We start from the raw sequence: 24,347 nt of genomic DNA on the forward strand, positions 1-24,347 counted from the left end.
GACACAAATGATTTATTCACATTTAAATGCTGGCTGAAGGTAGCCATTTGTGGTTTTCCAACCAAATATAAAGAAATCAGACTATCACGAATAACTTTTTTTCTGGAAGATTCTCACCAAAAAAATTTTGTACGCCTGTAAACAATATAATGAGCTGTCACTGGAATAATTTTACAGCTGTCGGACGAGAGGCTTGTAAATGACAGCAGTCTGAAGTGGGTTGCTGTTTTTTCATCTCACACTGTATATTTTTTGCACAGAAAGAGAAACGATAATCCGATTTTCTTCATATTCACACACATCCCATTATTTTCGCTAACACAAGATCTGCTGCGTATCGGTCCACTCCTTCTGGTGTCAAAATTTTGAATATCCATGAAAAAGCTAAATTAACATCCGATTCCAATATTCAATATTTCTATAAACACAAGATCTGTTATAAATATGGTAGAAATCAGAACATTTCTTCTGGTACCTCTCTCACATGGGGTTCAAGATTTTGAAGAACAGAATAAAACGCTCTTTAAATTTCACACACACACACACAAACATTTTTGCTACCACAAGATCTGCTGCAAACCCCTTCTGGTACCTCACCCACAAAGGGTCACAATTTTCAATACTGTCATAATTTTATCTTTTATGACTTGCGAAAAAGTCAGAATATTGAATTTATGATTTCGAATAAATCTATATATATAAAAATCAATTGTTGTTTGTTGGTAACGGAATCAGTTGAAAACGGCTGGACCGATTTGCATAATTTTTTGTACAAACGTTCGTCATACTCCGAGTTAGGTTTTTGAAGAAAAAAATATTGACCACGCCTCCTTTTACGCCCGCTATTACGATTTATCTGAAATCTTTATATTTGCCAAAATAGTGAAGATACCGGTTTGAGGATTATTACACGAGATGCTGTTGGCTTTCCATCCAACCCTAAGTACTTATTTAGGGGCTGAGGAACGCGCCTACTTTTAAATCTAACTCTCTATATGTAAAAGAAAGTTGTGTTAGTTACTACTCTTATAACATAAAGACCGCAGGTCTGATTTTAACGATTTAGACAAATTCGGAATTGCCTCTTGGCAGAAAAGAATAAAATCCAAAAAAAATCGCGTAAAAATGTGAAATTTGAACATTTTCATTTTGACTTTTAAAATGAACAATAGTAATGTTTTATATTGCATATTTTTTTCCATTTTGACTTACTATTTTCGAATGTACATTTGTAGTGTTTTTTTTTTTTTTTTTTTTTTTTTGAATTCTAATTAGATGTGTAGGTTTTTTTTTGGGTAATATAAAGCCACAACGGATAAAACTGTTATTTATAGATTTTATGTATTTATTCGTAATACCCAAAAAATACATAAAATCTATAAATAACAATTTTATCCGTTGTCGCTTTTTACGAAAATTCTAGAATCGGGAAAAATCGACAATTTTTCAATGGAATCGAATTTCAAAATAATAGTACATTCTACCGAGAAACTTAGTAATCACCTTTAAAAATTTGCCGCAAAAAATCAGATTCTTTTTCTTTTTTCTATATTGAAGTGTACATTTTTTATTGGTTTGAATTCTGAATGAATAATATAAAAATGAAATGAAGATACCTTAAATCGCTTTGGCAGGTCATAATATGGATCATAACCCCTGATAACGGAACAACCCGATTTCAAGTATATTCTACATTTTAATCATATTTTCGTACTAATTTTAGCTTATGTTGATAATTTAAGAAGAAACCATCTTTGCAAAAAATTATCACGTTTTGGTATCACCATCATATGATTTAAGGTATTTTCGGGGTCTTGGCCACTTTTTTAATTTTTTGGCTCTTATTTGACATCTTTGTTTCTAAGGGGGAAGAAAACCTCTTCTTATAAAATTTTTATTTTTCGGAAAAGTGCACATCTTAGTCTTGAGGCTACCTGGGGTAAAAAACCCTGGGGTAGAAAATCATCTTACAAAAGTATATATTATTTAAGTATAGTCCCCACATTAGTATACCCCAAGTCCACTTTCCCAACCAATGTGTGGTCAGAAAAGAAAATTTGGTATTCTATTGAATTTGTAACCCCCAAGAGAATATTGGTTGGGAACGTAGATTTGGTATGTACGTCTATATGAAATAAACTCCGAAATGTCAATCTGGGACTCATTCAGTCGGAAATTGTGGCAGAAACATAACAAAATACGAAATTATAAAGTAACTTTATTGGATCTCCACCGCACAATTTAAATGACAAACAATTAATGCCCATCTTACGGTAATCGGAGCAAAAGAGTAATTCTTTTGGCTATTCTGACAACATTCTGCCTTCAAGTATGAGGTGGACTAAACTGAATACCACGCAGTACGGGATTTTAAACGTTGGAATTACAAATTTCAAATTATAGCTAAAGCATTCAATTTTTACAATATCAAAAATTGAGCTGAATTTTCACATGGGGCTATTATAGATGTTCTTTATCATATAGGTATTTAACACTCAAATTAAAGCCTATAGCTGAAAAATAAGATCAGGCTATTCAAAATATCTAAAACCGAAGGTAATTATAATTTTTGCCCTAAATATTAATTTATATTTAGTCATGGAATCATTACTCATAATCAAGTCATTACTTAAAATCAAAACTGGAGTATTTATAATGGAGTCATTACTTATAATCAAAATTGTTCCGCCTACATAAGTCAGATCCGTGATTTATTATGCTTTAAAGACTAAAAGTACGGGCCGGCAACGCGGACCGGGCCAGCTAGTTTGAATATAAAAATTTCGATTTTCTTGTTATTTTGCCCATATCAATATTTTTTTTATCAGAATTAGATGAAATATAAAAATTAAATATTTCGGTCGACTATATCGTCTACCTCACGCACATTTTAACCTTTCCTAAAAATCAGCACATATCTCATATAAAGTGACGGAATTAACTAATATAGTCCAAACCTAGCAAGTCGCAATATTTATACTATACGAAATGGACAATATTGGAGGGTGAACAATTTGAATAATCATAAAAAAAGTCAAAATAAATTTAAATAGTCGTATAGGGTGTACATTCGATGGGTAAGCCGTATACATCAGTCGGCTAAGCCTAATACCTTTTATCTTGTTTTTTTTTTTTACCTACTGTTAATGCAAGAGATAGTTTGTTGTTATTACCTTGTAATGGGTTATTCACCTGATTTGGCTCCAAATTTTTGTTGGCTTGTTTCCGAAAATGTTATTTTAGTATTATTAGTATTGAAAAATGTTTTGTTTTAAAAAAAATTCTTTGGTTTCTGAGTAATGACTTCATTTTATACCCTACAACACTATGTGTTGGGGGTATTATAAGTTTGATTGGGCCAAAAATTATGTAACACCACGAAATATTGGTTTCCCATATAGGAAAGTATATATGGATCTTCCTAGCTCGCCGAGCTGAGTCGATCTAGCTATGTATGTCCGTCCGTCCGTCTGTCCGTCTGTCCATGTTAATTTGTAATCACGCTACAGGTCGCAATTATGGCCCGATCCTTACGAAATTTTGCACGAAGGTGGGGTTTGGGTCAGAATAGAACCCTATTGCTTTTGGAGATGATCGCCAAATGTTTAGGGGTTGAAATGGACCAAATACTGAAAAAATGTCGGATTTTGCAGTAGCTATACAGGTCGCAATTATAGACCAATCGACGCGGAATTTCGCATGTAGCTAGAGTTTAGGGTAGGGAAGAAGCCTACCAATTCGGGTGGTCATCGGATAATATTTAGCGGGTAAAATAGACCATATCTTTTTTTGTTGAAAAAATTCAAAATTTTTCATTAAACCGCGAATATTTTAAATCCCGGCGAAATCACAAAGCCATGACAAGGTTACTTCTGATCTTTACATTGATGTTTACATCCAACAAATCGGATATATAGCAAAATATGTGCGATATATATGTCTATCAAGGAAGATATGCTTGAAAGATCTCTTATATGTCGAGAACGGCTGAACTGATTTCGACAGTTCTCATTAATTCAGAATGGCCTCTTGGCAGGAAAGAAAAAACGTCTAAAAATCGCATAAAAATATCTGTCTAAAGATGAAAATATTGATTTTCTAAAATTTTCTCATATTTTTTCAATTTTGTCATATTTTTGGCATATTTTCATTTTGAATTAAACATTTGGTAATATTTCTACAGCTAACAGAACTAAGTGGTTAGGATATCAGGATATCATATACAGATCGCATTTATGGCCCGATCCTTACGAAATTTTGCATGGAGATAAGATGAGGGTCAGAAAGAAGCCTACTCTTTTTGGAGATGATCGCCATATATTTAGGGGTTGAAATGGACCAAAAAACTGTAAAATTGTCAGCAGGTCGTAATTATCGCCCGGTCCTCACGCACATTTGAATGGGAGTTACCGGACATTGCAAATGCCAAGCAGTTTCGGATGGCCATCCAAAAATATTCAATGTGTGAAATAGTTTGCCAACTTTTGTAGACAAAATACGAAAATGCCCATTCCGGTGACTTTTTGGAGAATTCACAAATACAGGAAAGACGCACTTCTGACTATTTCGTTAACGCTGATTTCGTTGAAGAATATAGTCAAATGTCTGTATCTCATATAGATACGTTTCAGTCAAAAACCAATAATTTTTGCCACTTCTGAGATGTTATAAGTCTTTGGGAAATATTGGTTCCAGATCTAGGAAGACCATTTACGTGCAACATCTAACAATAAATTGGAAATGCGCAAATTAGTTTAAGTTGCTATTATTCGAAAATTAGAGAACGAAACCTGATGGTTTTCTTTTATTATTTGTCACAATATCTTGTGGAATTCATTCGAGTATCTCGCCTATATAAACTGTATTACTTATTATAGTGTTGTAGGGTATTCAACGGTAGGCCCCGCTCGACTGTAGCCTTTGCTTACTTGTTTCATATGAATATAATTCTTATCATTTTTTTACATTTACCAACAAATTTTGGTCTTCAAAAAATAAATATGCCACGAAATTCCAAACGCTAAGACTTTGTGTCCTCTAACACCAAAATAAAATCATACAAATTGTTTTTTGATGTTTCGGCGTTTATAACATATTCGCTTGTTCTAAATACGTGGGGGTAGTGCCTGACATTTATAGTCAGCAAAGTTGTGATATTTTCTCGCCTCGTTTTTCATTTTTCCCCCCAATATTTCACCCAAATGTTCCGCGCCATAGAATTTTTTTTCCAATCCTAGAAATGGTAACATGCAACAGCATTGCCTCCCCCTCAGAATCAAAAAAAAAAAAAACATAACGAAATGAAAATACCGTGTCGTGTTCCTTTTATTATTGTAATGGATTTTAGATATACTGAAATTGATGTTAATGTCATTATTTTGCATTTTCAACAAGAATGTCCAACAAACCTCCCCCTTTCATGGTCTTTGAGGCCATGAGGAGAAAACCCCTCCATACATCACTTCATTTGCACGGAAATTGTGTTGACATTTTGGTCGTTGTCGCCGTCTTAGCCGTCGTCGTTTTCTTTCCTTCACTTTCTTACCACCGTCACTGACGGTTTTGGTTTTGTCGTTGCCCCATTTTGGACAGAGAAAAAAGTGTTAAATGGCATTAAAGTTTCAACTAATGAGTTCATAACTTTTTCATGTTCGACAGAATGGGGAGAATCGGTCTGTTGTTGGAAAAGCACTACTAATATTACAACTGGGACAAGTCAGAGTGTGCGTGTGTGTGCGTGTGTAAGTGTTGTAGCAAAAGCTATTTCCCTTTAATGGCATTTTGCTATTGGCGGTGGTTATAAATATGAAATTCTCCAAGGGCATTTAATTCAATTATCAATTTTTTGTCGGAGCATCAATTTCAAAAAAAAAATATTTTAAAAAGTCTTATTTAGGATTGAAATTTTCACAATAGGGAAAAATGCACACCCTCCATTGAATTTTTTTCCATAAAAAATTCAAACTCAATATTTGGGTTTTTTATAAAAATGTAAGAAGGTAGGATTCATATTTCGATTTCTTTAAGCGTTTTGTTTTTCAATAATCTTGAACCCTTTGTGGGGAAGTTACCAGGAGAAATGGTCCGATCTGTACCATCTATATAACAGATCCTGTATTAATTGAAATATTGAAATGTACCAAGTCTGGAATGGAATCGGATGTTAATGTCGCGATTTATAAGCATCATGGATATTCAAAATTTCGAACCTTTGTGGGGAAGGTACCAGAAGGAGTGGACCGATATATCCCATCTTCACAACAGATTTTGTGTTAGCAAAAATAATGTGATGTGTGAAATATAAAGAGAACCTGATGCGAATTTCGCGCTTTTATGACCTTCATGGATATTTAAAATTTTGGTCCCTTTGTAGGGGAGGTACCAGAAGGAATGGTCCGATCTCTTACGTTTTAATAACAGATCCTATGTTGATGGAAATATTCAGATATGCCCAGTCTAAATGGAATCGGAAGTTAGTTTCGCATTTTATAAGCTTAATGGATATACAAAATTTCGACATTTGTTGGGGGAGGTACCAGAAGGAGTGGACCGTCCTTAACACCAAATCTGGAGTTTATGAAACCTTAACACCAAATCTGGAGTTTATGAAAATATTGGGATGTGTGAAATTTTAAGACAATCGGATTCTTACTTCACATTTTATAAGAGTTGTAATTATTCAAAATTTTGACCCTTTGTGGGGGAGGTACTTGATGGCGTGGACCGACAATGTCCATTTTCGCACCTAACCAAGCACTGACGCAAATAATAGGAATTCCAAAGTTGGAGCAAAATCGGATTATCGTTCTACTTTATGTGCAGAAAATATATTTTTTGAAAATTTCGATCTTTTTGTGGGGGATGTATCAGAAGTAGTACACCGATATATTCCATCTTCGCACCAGACCATGGGTTAATAAAAATATTGTGATGTGTACAATTTGAAGATAATCGGACACGTACATCACATTTTATAAGAGTTATAATTATTCAAAATTTTGACCCTTTTTGGAGGAAGGTACTTGATGGAGCGGACCGATACTGTCCATTTTCGCACCTGACATAGCACTGATGCAAATATTAGGATTTGCATAGTTGGAGCAAAATCAAACTATCCCTTCTCTTTCTTTGCAGAAAATATATTATTTGAAAATTTCGACCTTTTGTGGAGTGGTACCAGAAGGAGTACACCCATATATTCCATCTTCACACCAGACCATGGGTTAATAAAATAAATCAAATTTTTTAAGAGTTATAATTAATCAATATTTTGACCCTGAAGAGAATCGATATTGTCCATTTTCGCACCTGACCTAACACTGATAAAAATGTTAGGATTTGCAAAGTTTGAACAAAATCCGATTATCCCTTCTCTTTCTGGGCAAGAAATTATTTTTTGAAAATATTGAAGGAGTGGACCGATATTGCCCATTTCCGCACTCAATCTAAGTTTGACAAAAATATTACGATGTACCAAGTTTGGACCAATACTCCCTTCAAAAGTTATCGTGCGCAACAGTCAGTCAGTCAGACGGACATTGCTAGATCGACTCGAAATGTCCTGAAATGGATTTGGTCCAAAGAGAACTAAAACCTTTATTTCGACTAGGCACGTTTTGGCCGTATCAAATGATATATACTCTCTCTAGCCATATGGCTGAGGGTATAAAAAGACCATCTTTGCGATGAAAATCTTCTTCTGTAGAAAAGAAAAAAGTCCATTTTCAAAATTGTTTCTATAGAAAAAAAAATATTCCTCAACATCGTCAAGATGGGATTATTTATTTCATTTTTTTTTTGTTTGCAAACCTCTTAGTTTTCGATAATCGGTTTTTTCACAAGAAAAACAGTTTTTACCCAGTTACAATATTTTTCGATAATTGTCTACTTTTACAAAGTAATAATAATAGTGTGGGTGCTCCAACCTCTCTCCCTCCATTCGTTTATTAAGTGCGAAGAAAACCGGACGGAAATAATGTGCCCACAACTTCCATTATATGATAATTTCTTTAAGCCACCATTTAACGAGTTATCATCTAAAAATGATAACCCACCACCACACCTTCTATTTTTTCTCATCGCCTAAAATATGTATGGCCATGGAGGAACTGGAAGAAATCCACAAATCCATTAAACTTTGTACAACAAAATTTGTTATTCTTCGCATTTTTCCAACCCCCAACCCCCCCTCCAAAAAAACAAGAACAACAACAATTTCAACTACATAACATTTGCATTTCACCGATATCGAATATTCGGATATTATAATTTCATTTTCAATTGACTAGTTTGGTCACGTAATCGTCTATTTCTATACCAACACAAACCATCGAACCCTCCCCCACCCCCCCCCCTCTTCATACTTTCTTTTTTCCCATTCATATCTAATGGAGAAACGAGGGGAGAGGGGGGAGAGTCAGTGCCAATTCAACTTTCTTAACTGAAAATCGAAAAGCCAACAAAGAGACAGTTATTTGGTAATTGAAGATGTGTGAGTGTGCGAGTATGTGTGTGTGTGTGGTTGGAAGTATGAATGTGTGTTTGTTGATATGAATTTTTTACTCACTTCACCCGGTAACTTAAGACTTTATTACCCTTTGGGGATGTGGGTGAGGGTGTGTGTGTGCCGGTTGGTTTGTCTCATGGCAGTCTCAAGAGGTATTATCAAGGATACTATAAACATATCAAAACATATTAGTATGTCAGGATAATGTTGTTTTAAGAAAGTCCTGTTTGCGGTGTCCCTATTTTTGGGCAGGGAGAGGGGCGGATCAAAGTATTTATCCCCCCAACCCTACCTCCTTAAAGGAGAACTCAAGAGCCATGGGTATGTGTGTGTCTGAGGATAATGTGATGTTGTTAACATTTCGGGCTTTACACCTTCTGACATTATTGTAACACTGTCGTTATCCCTTAAGTCGGCAAAGGTCATTCTATTAGTAAAAAAGTTAAATTGCGAAAAAATAAACAAATATTTATGACAATTGCCAACAAAAGGGTATTATAGAGAGGACTTCTCTATGGTACATCTATTTTAAATGCCATTTATGGACACTAACAGAAGACCAAGTGGAGTTCTTAGCGAAAAACAAATGGTCTTCTTAGAGAAGGCCAAGTGTCGAGAGAACCAAGACCCCTTCTTAGAGAAGACCAAATAGACAGGTCTTCTCAGTGGAGACCTAAGAGCAGGAGGTCTTCTTAGAGAAGAGCACGAGGTATTCTAAGAGAAGAACACGAGGTCTTATTAGAGAAGAGCAAGAGGTCTTCTTAGAGAAGAGCATGAGGTCTTCTTAGAGAAGAGCACGAGGTCTTCTTAGAGAAGAGTATGAGGTCTTCTCAAAGAAGAGCAGAAGGTCTTCTTCGAGAGAAGAGCTGAAGGTCTTCTTCGAGAGAAGAGCTGAAGGTCTTCTTTGAGAGAAGAGCAGAAGGTCTTCTTCGAGAGAAGAGCAGAAGGTCTTCTTCGAGAGAAGAGCAGAAGGTCTTCTTCGAGAGAAGAGCTGAAGGTCTTCTTCGAGAGAAGAGCTGAAGGTCTTCTTCGAGAGAAGAGCTGAAGGTCTTCTTCGAGAGAAAAGCAGAAGATCTTCTCAGAGATGAGAGCAGAAGGTCTTCTTAGAGAACACCAAGCAGTCTTCACCAAGTGGCCCTCTTAAAGGAGACCTTCTTGGAGCAGACCAGAAAACCCAGTGGTCTTCCTGGAGGAGAGCAGAAGATCTTCTCAGAGAGAAGAGCAAAAGATCTTCTCAGAGAGAAGAGCAGAAGGTCTTCTTAGAGAGAAGAGCAGAAGGTCTTCCTACAGAGAAAAGCAGAAGATCTTCTCAGAGAGAAGAGCTTCTCAAAGAGAAGAGCGAAGGTCTTCTCAGAGATAAGAGTAAAAGGTCTTCTCAGAGAAGAGCAGAAGGTCTTCTCAGAGATGAGAGCAGAAGGTCTTCTCAGAGAACACCAAGCAGTCTTCACCAAGTGGCTCTCTCAGAGGAGACCTTCTTGGAGCAGACCAGAAAACCTAGTGGTCTTCCTGATCTAGTGGTTTTCTTGAAGAAGGCCAAGTGGTCTTCTTAGAGAAGACCTAGAGGTCTCCTTAGAGAAGACCAAGTAAAGCCTAGTGGTCCTCTTAGAGAAGACCAAGTAACGCCTAGTGGTCCTCTTGGAGAAGACCGAGTGGTCTTCTTGGAGATCTAGTGGTTTTCTTGAAGAAGGCCAAGTGGTCTTCTTAGATAAGACCTAGAGGTCTCCTTAGAGAAGACCAAGTAAGGCCTAGTGGTCCTCTTAGAGAAGACCGAGTGGTCTTCTTGGAGAAGAACAAGAGGTCTTATTGGAGAAGAATAAGAGGTCGTCTTAGAGAAGACCATGTGGCCTTCTTCTGGTGGACTTCTTGAGGAGAACCAAGAAGTCTTCTTAGAGACCTAGATCAAGTGGTGTGGTAGTAGAAATAGTGGTTCTGTAATATAAGACCAAGTAGCCTTCTCCGAGTTGTTTTAACGGAAGACCTGGAGGACTTCTCAGAGACGACCAAAGGCTCCTCTCATAGAAAACAAAGACTTCCCACAAGGTTTCCTCTGATAGAATCTGTTCTGCAGGTATCTCCACTTTTTTTGGATAGAAAAACAAGACAATTCAAATCACTCTTTTTCTTTCATTTTGCGTCTAAATCCCATAAAAATTATGACATGTGTCAAACTGTCAATTGAAAACTGTCGCGGCATATGACAAGAAAAGGCCTTAAACTCGCCCATTTATCACATGGTCGTATATTAGGGGTGCGAGTAAGCACATTATGTTCAATGTCGGAAAATAACCATCAACCCAATTCTTGGCAATACATCTGTCATTTATTCCAACACTTGTCGGAAAAGCAGACAGACAAGGCCCCATGCAAATCAACCAGAATCTGTCACCTACTTTTACTTCGATGGAATGGAAGACAAAACAGAATTATTGGCATTTTTCGTTGTCGTGGTTACATGCAAACAGCGGATATATCTCCTTTCCGAATTCCAGCGAGAAAATAAAATCAAAAGAATTGACAAAAGTATTGATGGCTGATGATATCACACACTCTCCATATGAGACCTCCTTCCCCCATTCGAGCAAAGGGAAAAACTCCATTTAGAATGTGATTCAGAAAAATACAGGAAATACCAGCCAGCAACAGAAGATGGCTTTATTTCACACAAGCCATTTCGTGGCATGCAACATGTGGAATCGGTGTCTTTGTGTGTTGGGACTAAACACCGACACCATGGCAAATAAACCAGAGGCCACCAGAAGCCCAGCGCGCCCAAGAAGAAAAAAGAAAACTAACAACGGGTATGAATAAATTAAGACCCAGCTGACTGCCGTGGATGGATGCTAAGATGGATGTCGGAATGAATGATTTGGTATTGAATTGGTTGCTGGCAGTTTTTAGGTGATTTCACAGAAACAAATCAATTGTAAACAACAACAACAACATCACAATGTGTTGTTGTTGTTGTTTTCATAACAATAACAATAAAATATCAGCCTTTCGACGACAATGTTTATTTCTCACACACATATGTCTTCCTAATGCCAGGCAGCCAATGTTAATGACTTGGATGTGCATTGGGAGTGGGGGAGGTGAAATGCCAGCAACCATCAGGGCACTTGACGACGACCAACCTTTCTCGAGAGAAGGCTGTTGCATATGCATACCATGAATGGAATTGAGGCATTTAAATGTTGCATTTTGGGGTTGGATGTTTGTACATAACCTCCAAGTGGTGGCGGCAACCGAACACAATGTCGAACACGAAGAAAGGCAATGACATAAAACACCTGCACAACGACAAACATTTCAATAGAAATCGAAAAAAAGCGCCGAACCAAACAACAAGTTATATGATAACATGCATCCACATGTGGATATTAGGGTGGATCCTACTGAAGAGAAAATAGACTTCTTACAGAATTCTCTGAAAGAAAAAGGCAAATGGACTTCTCAGAGAAAAGACATTGGCCTTCTAAGAAAAGGGCAAGTGGTTCTCTTATAGAAGATGAAATGCCCTACTCATGGAAGACGCAGGGATTTTCTCCGAGAGGAGCAAGTGGACTTCTCCAAGAAGAGCTATTGGTCTTCTCCGAGAGGATCAAGTGGACTTCTCCAAGAAGAGCAAGTGGTCTTCCCCGAGAAGAGTCAGTGATCTTCTCCGAGAAGAGGTCTTCTCAGAGATGAGCAAGTGAGAAAAGACAGTGATTTTCTGAGAGAACCGCCAGGTGTCTTCTCAGAGAAGAGCCAGGTGTATTCTCAGAGAAGAGTAAGTGGTCTTCTCAGAGAAGAGCCGGGGGTCTTATCAGAGAAGAGCCAGGTGTCTTCTCAGAGAAGAGCAAGTGGTCTTCTCCGAGGAGAGCCAGGTGTCTTCTCAGAGAAGAGCAAGTGGTATTCTCCGAGGAGAGCAAGTGGTCTTATCAGAGAAGAGCCAGGTGTCTTTTCAGAGAAGAGCCAGGTGTCTTTTCTGAGAAGAGCAAGTCTGAGAAGAGCAAGTGGTCTTCTCCGAGAAGAGCAAGTGGTCTTCTCCGAGAAGAGCAAGTGGTCTTCTCATAGAAGACGAAGTGGTCTTCTCATAGAAGACGAAGTGGTCTTCTCATAGAAGACGAAGTGGTCTTCTCATAGAAGACGAAGTGGTCTTCTCATAGAAGAGCTGAGAATTATTTTATGTTTTTGAGAAAGAAAATCCCTGAATCACTTAGGGCCACCCTTATACCCACCTCATCATAAATGGTGCACGGTCTGCCGGTAATAACTCAGCCAGTTAGCAAAGTGACAGAAAAACGACAATGTTTTTGTTGGTAGTGGTGGTGGTGGTGGTCTGAATGTCTACAGTTTCATGAAATTGAGATGAAATTTGAAGGAAATACAGTTTCTTCAACGGTAGCGGGTGAGGGGATAGGCTGATGCAGGAAAATGCAAGGTGATGCTGTTATAAAAATGTTATTGTTTGTGGCTCTAGTGCCAACAATAGATTTTCATGTTTTGATCTTCACATTACATCTGTCATCAGAGATCGTTCACCTACAACGAACGGCAGAGATTCCAAGTGATTTTATGGTCGGAATTCCTGGAATTCAGGAAATAAAAATATAATGGAAAAAAAATAACTTGCCATGGTCTGCTTGCAAATGGTGTGAATGCGAATGGAGATGTCTGTGATGTTATAACCCACCCAACGATTAAGGGTTCAGTTTCAGTTGCATATGTCCATAAGATGTGGTGTTATAACCCACCCAGCAGAATTTGTTATCGTCGACCTATGAGCGATGTAGTGTCCAGTTTTCAGATTGTCCATAAAATTTTGAATTTTGTCATAATCGACACAGTTTTCAATTCTTAACGGATTTTTAATTAAAAATAATACTTTCAAAATTTTCACTTACCTGACTGTGATCCGCCGGCGATTTGACGCATCTCCTTGGTAAACTCTTTGTTGCCAAACTGACATGACAAATCATGAACGGTGCGTGGCTCGCCCTTATCCAATAGACGTTCCAAAAAGAATAGCAACGTCATGTTGCGTGCCATTTCATATTCCATGGACTCCATGTTGGCGGTGTTGTTGTTGGTGTTGCTGTTCCTCTGCTCTGTTCAAATTTTTTAGTTTTCCTCTGCAGTCCGTGTTATTGTTGCTGTTATAATTGTTGTAATTTCCTTGTGTAATTGAGTGTTTTTCGTAGATTTCTTTTTTAGCACAACCCTTAAAACGAATTATTGTAATTGGGAATTGTCGTTGTTGTTGTAGAGTCTTTTTTTTTGTTGTTGTTTAAATTTACAAGTCCGTGATAAAAATATAGGAAGCTCACGATTTTTTGTTGTTGTTGTTTTTATTTATTATGTGATTTTTGTTGTTGGCGGTGTTGTTTTGATTTTGTTTTCTTTTAAGGCAGTTGCGGGGGGAAACTCTGACGTTTTAATAAGCTATGTTGTTATCTAGAAAAAGACGAAAGAAAAAAAACAAATTAATTAAATTATATTATATTTTTCAATAATTTTGCCTTTTTTGTGGCATTATGCAATTGTTTGTGAGGTATTAAAAAAATTATCGAACAAAATCGATGGTTTTCCTTAAAAAAATGCGATATTTATTGTAAATAGCGATTTTTAAGGGTAAATAAACCCTTTCACATGTCTTCTATAAATGATATCACTTCTAGAGAACTTATATGAATAAAAATCGTTATAACCTCAGCCATATGACTACAGAGCATATATATCATTTAATACGATCAAAATGTGCCTCATAGAAATAACGGTTTCAGACCCCAGGTCTCTTTGGACCAAATCCGTTTCGGGACATTTGAAGTCGATCTAGCGTTGTCCTTCCGTCTGTCTGGCTGGTGCGTACTCTCAAAGGGAGTATCCGATTTGGAATAAGCTTGGTACATCGTAAAATTAATATCAAACATAGATCGAGTTCGGAAATGAGCATTATCAGCTTGTACCTCTCACAAAAAAGGTCGGAATTTTCAAAAAAAAAATAATAATAATAATAATTTTACTACACAGGTGCGAAATGGGACCATATCGGTGCCCCAAAAGGGGTCAAATTTTTGAATAATTATAACTCCTTTAAAATGTGATGTAAGAGTCCGATTGTCTTCAAATTACACACATCACAACATTTTTATTGACCCAAGTTCTGGTATGAAAATGGAATATATCGGCCCACTCCTTGTGGAACTCCTCCCCCAAAGGGTCAACATTTTGAATATCCATGAAGCTCATAGAACCCGTAATTAACATTCGATTTCATTCAGACTTGGTACATCTATGACTTGGCACATCTGTTATAAATATGGTAGAGATCGGACCATTGTTTCTGGTACCTCCCCCATAAAAGGTCAAAATTTTGAATAACCAAAACGATCATAAACTCCGGTTCTCTTCATATTTCACAAATTCCATTAAATCTACTAACACAAAATCTGCTGTGAAGATGTGATATATCGGTCCACTCCTTGTGGAACCACTCCCCCAAAGGGTCTAATTTTGGAAATTCGTAATAAAACGTAAAATGGACATCCGATTCCATTCAGACTCGGTACATCTCAATATGTACATCAACACAAAATCTGTTATAAAGATGATAGAGATCGGACCATTTCTTCAGGTAACTCACCCACATAGGGTTAAAGATTTTGGATACCAAAACCCTCTGAGGAAGCGGAATAAGCATCCAACTCTCTTTAAATTTCACACATACAAGCTTTTTTGCTACAAAAGATCTGCTGTTAAGATGATAAATATACAGGGTGAGATGAAACAACTGCAACCAACTTCAGACTGCTGTAATTTCCAGGACACTCGTCCGACAGCTGTTAAAATTATTCCAGTGACAGCTCATTATATTGTTTACAAGCGTTCAAAAGTATTTTGTTGAGAATTTTCCAGAAAAAAGTTATTCGTGATGATTTCTTTATATTTGCCTAGATAACCACAAGTGGCTATCGTTAGAGCACTCCAGCATTTCAATGTGAATAAATCTTTTGTGTCTCGTACCATCGCTCGTTACCGTTGGTGATACTGGTAGCGTAACCCGACGTCAAGGAAGTGGGCGGAAGAAAACAGCCACATCAGCAGAAATGGTTCGATCGAAACCTGTATCGCAGTGGCCAAAAAATTGGCTCATGAGCTGAACATATCGCAATATTCCATTCGGTAAATATTGAAAAATCACCTCGAGGTAAAGCCATTGAAATTCGAAAATTTGCAAAAACTTACACCGCAACAGAAAGAAAACAGACTCAAAAGAGCTAAAGAGTTGCTTCGCTTGGCCGAAAGTGGTGAACTGCCGAATTTGGTTTTCTCCGATGATAAATGGTTACAAAATGAGGTTCCTCGCTTCATTTTCAGCGCACAATGGCCACCAAAATCTCCGGATACCAATCCGTTGGACTATTGTGTCTGGAGTATTTTGGAACGCAAGGTTGGTACTAAAAAATACCAAAGTGTCGATCATCTCAAGCAAGCGCTTCGCCGGGAATGGGCCAAAATACCGCAGAGCAACATTCGGGCAACGTGTGACGGTTTCTTTGGCAGTTTATTGGCAGGGCATTATTCGTGCCAAAGGTGACCAATTCGAACAAATTGAAACTTATTCTTAAATTGATGCTGTTTCCGACATTTTTGCTTTCATTCAATAAAAATTAAAAAAAAAGATGTAAAAATTATGGCGTTTGACTTTGTTGCTCAACCTATATATTTATTTTAACCTATAATGGGAGTTAGTATATAGCTGGTCCTATCTCGATAAAATTTGGCAGAGTCATTTTCGAACCCCATAAGTTATCTGGTACAAAATATCATTTTTGTGGTGTGCATATTACGCATGTGAGGGACTTAAAACATATATGCTATATCTGAACCTCATTTCATGTACTCGCATCTAGACTGATCAGATGTACAAAAATGCAGGTCATTTGGACTGTTGTTGGTCATATGGTGCACAATTAACCCGAGATAGGTTGAAGATATTTATGTGAGCTACATCTAAATTTAAATCGATTCGCACCAATTGTCCTTGAGCTAAACAGTTATTGTTTGCAAAATTTCATCTCAATGGGATAATAAATGCGACCTGCATTTTGTTAACAAAAATACATAAACAGACGGACGGACGATGCATGGACAAAACTATGGGTCTTTCTCGCTTCCTTCTCCATGTTACAAACAAATGCACAAATATATAATACCCTTACCCCTATGTGGTGTAGGGTATAAACATATCGGATGCCCATTTTGAATTTTATCAAGGTATTCGTTCGAGGTTCGTTCAGGCTATCCCAAAATATAAAGTGGATAAAAATATTAGGATATGCAAAAGTTGAAATTGAAAAATTTATCATTTTTAGGGGAGATATTAGAAGGAGTGGTCCGATATTGCCCATTTTCACACCTGTTACAAATATTGGAATTCGCAAAGTTTGCAAAAAATCGATTGATCCTTCCATTTTTATTTGAGATACATTTTCTCTTTGACCCTTTTTTGAGGGAGGAAGTTTACCCACACTGCCATCTACGAACTCAATATAAGTTTCATAATAATATTATGATGTACCAATTTTGGACCAAATCTGATAATCCCATTGAGGATGCGCACCAGCCAGTCAGGCTCCAAATGTCTTGAAATTGGTAATATATCCAAACAGACCTGGGGTCTAGACCGTTATTTTGACGAGGCAAGTATCAAATGGCCGTATCAAATGATAATTTGATCATTTGATACTTGCCTCGTCAAAATATCGATCTAGACCCCAGGTCTGTTTGGATATAATACCTATTTCAGTAGCCATATTTTCATACGGTTTTTAGTTTAAATCGAATCGAACTCGGACAGTGTGGTTCGCTGGAAAGTTACAATTAGCTAGGAAGGGGTAATAAGATGGCTGCAGTGTTTGTGGTCAAAACATCGGAAGAATAACAAAAAATCTAAGCTATGGAATTGTTTTTCGCAATATATTGCCGATAATACACACATTTTTCCAAGTGAATTTTTATTTATTTGACGAAAGCAATATGCCCGTGAAGGGAAACTGCATGGAAAATGCTGAATTGCACAAAAACTATGCTAGCTGCGTCATTGAGGCGGGTCTTAAATGAAAGGTCTCAAGGAGTACTTTCTGGCGATATATGCCTTTTATTCCCAACTGATTTCAGATAAGGCATATATAGCCAGAAAGTACTCCTCGAGACCTTTCATTTAAGACACGCCTCAATGGCGCAGCTAGCATAGTTTTTGTGCAATTCAGCATTTCCCATGCAGTTTCCCTACCCAAACCGCCACTTTGGTTAGAAAATCGGAAAATTCGGTTATCTGAAATCAGTTGGGAATATAAGTCATATATAGCCAGAAAATACTCCTCAAGACCCTTCATTTAAGAGCCGCTTTAATGACGCAGCTAGCATAGTTTTTGTGCAATTCAACATTTTCCATGCAGTTTCCCTACCGCCAACACCACTCTGGTTATTCGTCCTCATCGGGAAATTGTGTCATTTTCCTGTTAAATTTATTTAGGAGAATTGTTATTATCTTAATACTTATTAAAAATATGTTGATTTATCCAAAAAATGGTAAAAATCATTAATATTAAAAAAACTATTTTTTAATTAACCCCTTGCGCACCAACACAAAATACAAGTGGTTTGTGTCATTGCTTTTTAAATTTTAAATTTTTTTAAATTTATCTTCATGGGTATGAAAGCAATAATAGTATGTTTTAAATTGCTGAGTTTTCGAATAGTAACGATACCAATATTTTCGGATTAAAGATTTGAAATATTAATGGTATTTAAATTTCGGAAGCCTTTACAGGGCGCAGTAGAGACAGAACAAGACCTTAGACTGTCATTTCTTGAGTCGCCAAGAATAGCAAAACCTTCCCAAAATAAACCAAAATACACTCGTCACATAAACATGTAAACATATTTAATTCTCTTTTTTTTTGCATTAGTCATGTAAATATTCTAAATAAGGCCAGTTGTTAGTTCGACATTAAGTCTTTTTTTAGCTGGACATTGTTTATTGCACCGTCTCATGCATTAAACACAACAATAATAATAAAAAATGAGCAGCAAAAAGGTAATCTATGATTTCTAAGCACGTTTGTTATATTTTTTTCTCTCTCTGCCTCTCTATTTTGTCATTTCTACTCAACGTAAATAATTTAACAAAACTTTTACCGTAATGAAACAGAAGAAAAAAAAACCAAACAGCAACAACATCACACACACACACAACACGAAGTTGTTGAGCTATTTCATTAAGCAAATGTCCCGACTCGTTCACGTTTTGTTTGTCCACTTCTTGTAATTTGTTATTCGCTTTTTGTTTCTATCCTCGTCCCGGTTAATCGAAAAATTCAAACGTGCAACGATGACAGTTAAAGAAGTTACCAATCGTAACGTAAATGGTTGTTGTTGGTTTTAGTTAAGCGCGTTGTTTTCTTGTCGGTTTGCTTATCCTTGTTGAGGATACCGCTGTCGTAGATGAACTGAATGGTTAGATGGCAACAACACAAACAACATTCCTTTGGTCGAGCAGTTCTTGCCAGAGGCAGCAACAATAGGTGGTGTTGGAATGTTGAGATTCTGCGCACACCAAATCAGCTGTTCTATTTTACTATGCTCCATTTTCACTACTCCACCATCTCTTTACCGTACTTTGCAGTCATTTCGCCGCAAAAAATGTAACGTTTTTTGTTACTATTTTGTATTTTACCGGTTTTATGTTTGGTTTATTTCTCTTCATTCATGGAGATTCAAAGTTTTTTTTCTCGCATAGATTTTCAAAAAAAATTTTGGGTGAATTTAAAAAACGCCATTTTATATCGGCTTCGATTTTCCATAAAAGAATTTATATTTAATTTATATTAAAACAAGTTAAAAAGTATCGGTCGGTTATGCCGTCAGATGTATACCCCCAGCCTTGAGTTATGATTATTCTAACTTTTGACCTTTTATGTGTGAGGTTCCGAAGCAGTTGGCCAATATTGACCAATTCGTGCCAATTTGGACTATATCGACTACTTCTTATACTTTATATGAGATATGTGCAAATTTTTGGAAAATGTGGAAACATGCGTGAGGTAACAGATATAGCCGATCGATGTATTCCATGTTCATAATTCATCTAATACAGATACAAATATTCGTATGGGCAAAATTTTAAGAAAATCGAACATTTATATACAATTTTATGCGAAATCATAAATTTCATATTCATCTCAGCTTTCTGGGTGACTGAAATAGTTAGATATAGCAGACTTGTTTTGCAAGTTATGACAGATACATATATTGAAAATTTTGACCTTTGTGTGTGAGGTACCAGAAGGGGTTAACAGATATGTATCATCTTCACAACAGATCTTGTGTTAGCAAAAGGGTTTGCATGTGCGAAATTTGGACGCTTTCCTTGAACGTTTTGTTTTTCAAAGTCTTGAACCCCATGTGGGGGAGGTACCAAAAGATCATAACCATAACAGATCTTGTGTTGACGGAAATGTTGAGATGTACCAAGTCTGAATGGAATCGGATGCTCATTTCGCTTTTTATGACCTTCATGGATACTCAAAATTTCGACCCATTGTTAGGGAGGTACCAGAACGAATGGACCGATATATCCTACCTTCACAACAAACCTTGGGTTAATAAAAATATTGTGATGTATGTAATTTGAAGAGAACCAGATGCTTATTTCGGATTCTATGATCGTTTTGGTTATTCAAAACTTTTACCCTTTGTTGGGGAGGTACCAGAAGCAATGGTCCGATATCTACCATCATTACGGCAGATTTTGTGCATATAGAAATATTGAGTTGTGCCAAATCTGAATGGTTACAAAATGGTTATAAAATTCATGGTTACTCAAAATGTTGACCTTTTGTGGGGGAGGTATCAGAAGAAGTGGACCGACATATTCCATCTTCGCACCAGACCTTAGATTAATAAAAACATTGTGATGTGTGTAATTTGAAGACAATCGGACTATTATATCACATTTTATAAGCGTTCTAATTTTTCAAAATTTTGAAACTTTGTGGGGGAGGTACTTAATGGAGTGGACCGATATTTTCCATTTCCTAGAACTGATGCAAATATTAGGATTCGCAAAGTTGGAGCAAAATCGTATTATCCTTTCTCTTTCTGTGCAGTAAAATATTTTTTTTTTGAAAATTTCGAGCTTTTGTGGGGGAGGTACCAGAAGGAGTGGACCGATATATTCCATCTTCACACCAGACCTTGGAATAATGAAAATATTGTGATGTGTGTAATTTGGAGATTATCGGACTATTATATAAGATTTTATAAGCGTTCTAATTTTTAAAAATGTTGACCCTTTCTCCATTTAAAACCCTGACCTGGCACTGATGCAAATATTAGGATTTCCAAAGTTGGAGCAAAAGCGGATCAGGCTTTCTCTTTCTGTGCATTAAAATATGTTTTTGAAAATTTTCACCTTTTGTGGGGGAGGTACCAGAAGGTGTGGGCCGACATTTCCCATCTCCGAACTCAATTTAAGTTTGATAATAATATTACGATGTACCAAGTTTGGACCAAATCGTATACTTGCTTCGAGAGATATCGTGAACACCAGCCAACCAGACAGACGTTCGGACGGACATCGCTAGATCGATTCCAAATGTCCTGCAACGGATTTGATCCAACGAGACCTATGGTGTAAAACCGTTATTTCGATGGGGGCACGTTTTGTCCGTATCAAATGATATATACCCTCTCTAGCCATATGGCTGAGGGTGTTACGCTTCTTTAGTCCTCATTATTTAGTCCCATTTTAAAAAATAAAAACTCCATAGAGGAAGGTCCTTCAATTTTCGAAAATTGGTTCCTTATAAAAATTACTAAAAATTGCATTCCCAATTATATCACGATTATGCGAAAAAAAATGTTCCTCCACATTTCTCTAAATATTTCCAACCGGCACTACCAACGGGGTTTGTTATGTACATGCCAGTGTGTGTGTGTGTTCCGAAAAAAAGGCTGGCCCCCTAAGCACCAGATATTGCCACTTGCCGGCACCGTAAAAGGGCGCCAAAAATAGCACAAGGTAGACGACGGACGGCATGCATAGTCAAGCATTTAGTCATTTCATGCCGCCGCCTCAGAGACAAGTAGAAGTAGTTGTAGTTTTTTCCACTTATTTCAATTATACGACCATTCGTTATTATTTTTTTTTTCTTTCGTGTAGCCTCTCTCTCCACGAATACCAACAAATGTGAAAGTTTTTCAAAGTTTGCTTGCAAAATATTTTTGATAAAAGAAAAAAGAAAATAATTTGCAAAAGCGAAAAAAAACGCAAACAGAAAATTTAATAAACCCACCGAGATAAGAAATGGTGATTTTGAGGAAAATGTGTGTGTGCGGGGTCTTTGGAGAGAAAAAGAAGAACAGTGGGCCAAAGAGTAGCCTATGAAACAAGCGAAGAGAAAATTATGGTCTGTTGTAAATCCATTTTCAAATTCCTCTTTTGCGATTGGTATTTCTTGGCATTCTGTTTGTGTCGTATTCTTCTTCTTCTTTGTTTAATGTTTTGATTTTGTTGTTCTTTTTCGCGTGTTTTGCGTGTGAAAAATTGCGGCCACAATGAAAGACAAGACAAAGCAGATGGTCTAGCTAATAGCCAGTCAGCTAAGCAACCGGCTAATGCCTCGAGAATGTGTGGCTAGCATAGCCGTTGGGGGAACAAGGTGGGATGGGGGAATACGACATGAATCAGTTCTTGCACAGGTAGAAATGTTGTGACACACTTATCGTCGGGCCAATGTATTCGTTGTGTGTGTGTGTGTGGACAACGACGCGAAGATGGCAAGCCATACAACAAATACAAAGCATGTTTGTGTTTAAATGGCAATGGTCACACGCCGCTGCCATAAGACCCCTCTGGCCCTCATTTCATGGTTTTGCATTGGCTGGTGTCGTTAGCAGCGGGCTTGGTCACTTGGTTACCGCCTTCAATCAATATGATACGAGGTGTCATTGTACATAGTTATGAAATAATTTAGTGAATATTTATACCCTCAGTCATATGGCTGGAGAGGATATATATCATTTGATATGGCCAAAACGTGCCACATCGAAATATCGGTTTTAGACCCTAGGTCTCTTTGGACCAAATCCGTTTCAGGAAATTTGGAGTCGATCAAGTGATGTCCGTCCGCCTGTATATCTGGCTGGTGCGCACGATAGCTCTTGAAGGGAGTATCCGCTTTGGTCCAAACTTGGTGCATCGTAATATTTTTGTCAAACTTAGAACGAGTTCGGAGATGGGTAAATCTGTCCACTCCTTTTGGTACCTCCCCCACAAAAGGTCGAAATTTTCAAAAAAAAATATTTTTTTGCACAGAAAGAGAAACGATAATCCGATTTTGCTCTAAATTTGCAAATCCTAATATTCACATCAGTACAAGGTCAGGTGCGTAAATGGACATTATCGGTTCACTCCATCAAGGGCCAACATTTTGAGTAATTATAAATCTTATGTGATATAAGAGTCCGGTTGTCTTCAAATTACACACATCGTAATATTTTTGTTAACCCAAGGTCTAGTGGTAGGATGGAATATATCGGTCCACTCCTTGTGGTACCTCCCCCACAGAGGGTGAAAATTTTGAATAACCACGAAGCTCATAAAACACGAAATTAACATCCGATTCCATTCAGAATTAGCGCATCCCAATATTTCCATCAAAACAAGATCTTTTATAAAGGTGATAGAGATTGAACCACTCCTTCTGGTACCTCTCCCACAAAGGATCAAAGTTTTGAATAACCAAAGCGTTTACAAAATCCGAAATAAGCATCAGGTTCTCTATATATTTCACACATTCCATTATTTCTACTAACACAAGATGTGTGGTGAAGATGGGATTTATCGGTCCACTTCTTGCGGTAGCCCCCCACAGAGGGTCAAAATTTTTAATATATCAATGAAGCTCATAAAACACGAAATTAACATCCGATTCCATTCAGACTTGTCACATCTCAATATTTCCATCAACACAAGATCTTTTATAAAGATGGTAGAGATCGAACCATTCCTTCTGGTACCGCCCCACAAAGGGTCAAAATTTTGAATAACTAAAACAATTATAAAATCCGAAATAAGCGTCCGGTTCACTTAATATTTCACACATTCCATTATTTCTACTAACACAACATCTGCTGTGAAGATGGGATATATCGGACCACTCCTTGTGGTTCCTCCACACATTTTGAATATCCATGAAGCTCATAAAACGCGAAATTGGCTGAGGGTATACATCTGTCGGCAAACCCGACTGATACTTTTTTTTAAACACCTGATCCATGAATAAAATCTATTCGAAAACCATATTTGCAAAAAAAAATGTTCATAAATTATTCTATAAATATTCATAAATGATTCTACAAATATACCAAAAAGTTCCACGACAGTCCCCCCTCCAAAAATTACTTGCAATGACAGAAGGTTTAGTAATATGACATATTTTCAAGTACTGTAATAAATAATAATTATTAACACAGATTGGTGTACGGATTTGTTTGCCCCAACTCCTGTCGGAGTCTAATATTGTCTTTTGCCGGCTAATTGTCTTGACATTCAAAAACCTAATTCAATCCGTAAATTCCCTTTTCACATATTAATAAAAATAAAAACACATTTTTATCTACATAATTGCGTGCCAAATCTTCATCTAAATGCTGATGAAAATATTAAAAGGATATCCCCTCCCATCCATCGTTAAACATAATAAAGGAACATATTTTTTAAAAAATTATATTTACCAAGGTAAGCATGTCGTCTTAAATCATTTATTACAAAAAATGCCAGCATTTTAAAAAA

The 24,347-nt window shown here is 36.9% G+C and overlaps 1 protein-coding gene across 1 annotated transcript in view; it reads right to left on the bottom strand.

Annotated features, from left to right (window-relative positions):
- Nucleotides 1-24,347, bottom strand: part of LOC101900410 (uncharacterized) — an 82,190-nt gene that overhangs the window by 54,115 nt on the left and 3,728 nt on the right. The window contains exon 2 of the mRNA XM_059130826.1: nt 13,390-13,939. Coding sequence (XP_058986809.1) covers nt 13,390-13,555 — 166 coding nt within the window. The 5' untranslated portion in view covers nt 13,556-13,939. The remainder of the gene's footprint in view (nt 1-13,389; nt 13,940-24,347) is intronic.

This window comes from Musca domestica, unplaced genomic scaffold (genome assembly GCF_030504385.1).
Source record: "Musca domestica strain aabys unplaced genomic scaffold, Musca_domestica.polishedcontigs.V.1.1 8, whole genome shotgun sequence".
NCBI classification, from domain to species: domain Eukaryota; kingdom Metazoa; phylum Arthropoda; class Insecta; order Diptera; family Muscidae; genus Musca; species Musca domestica.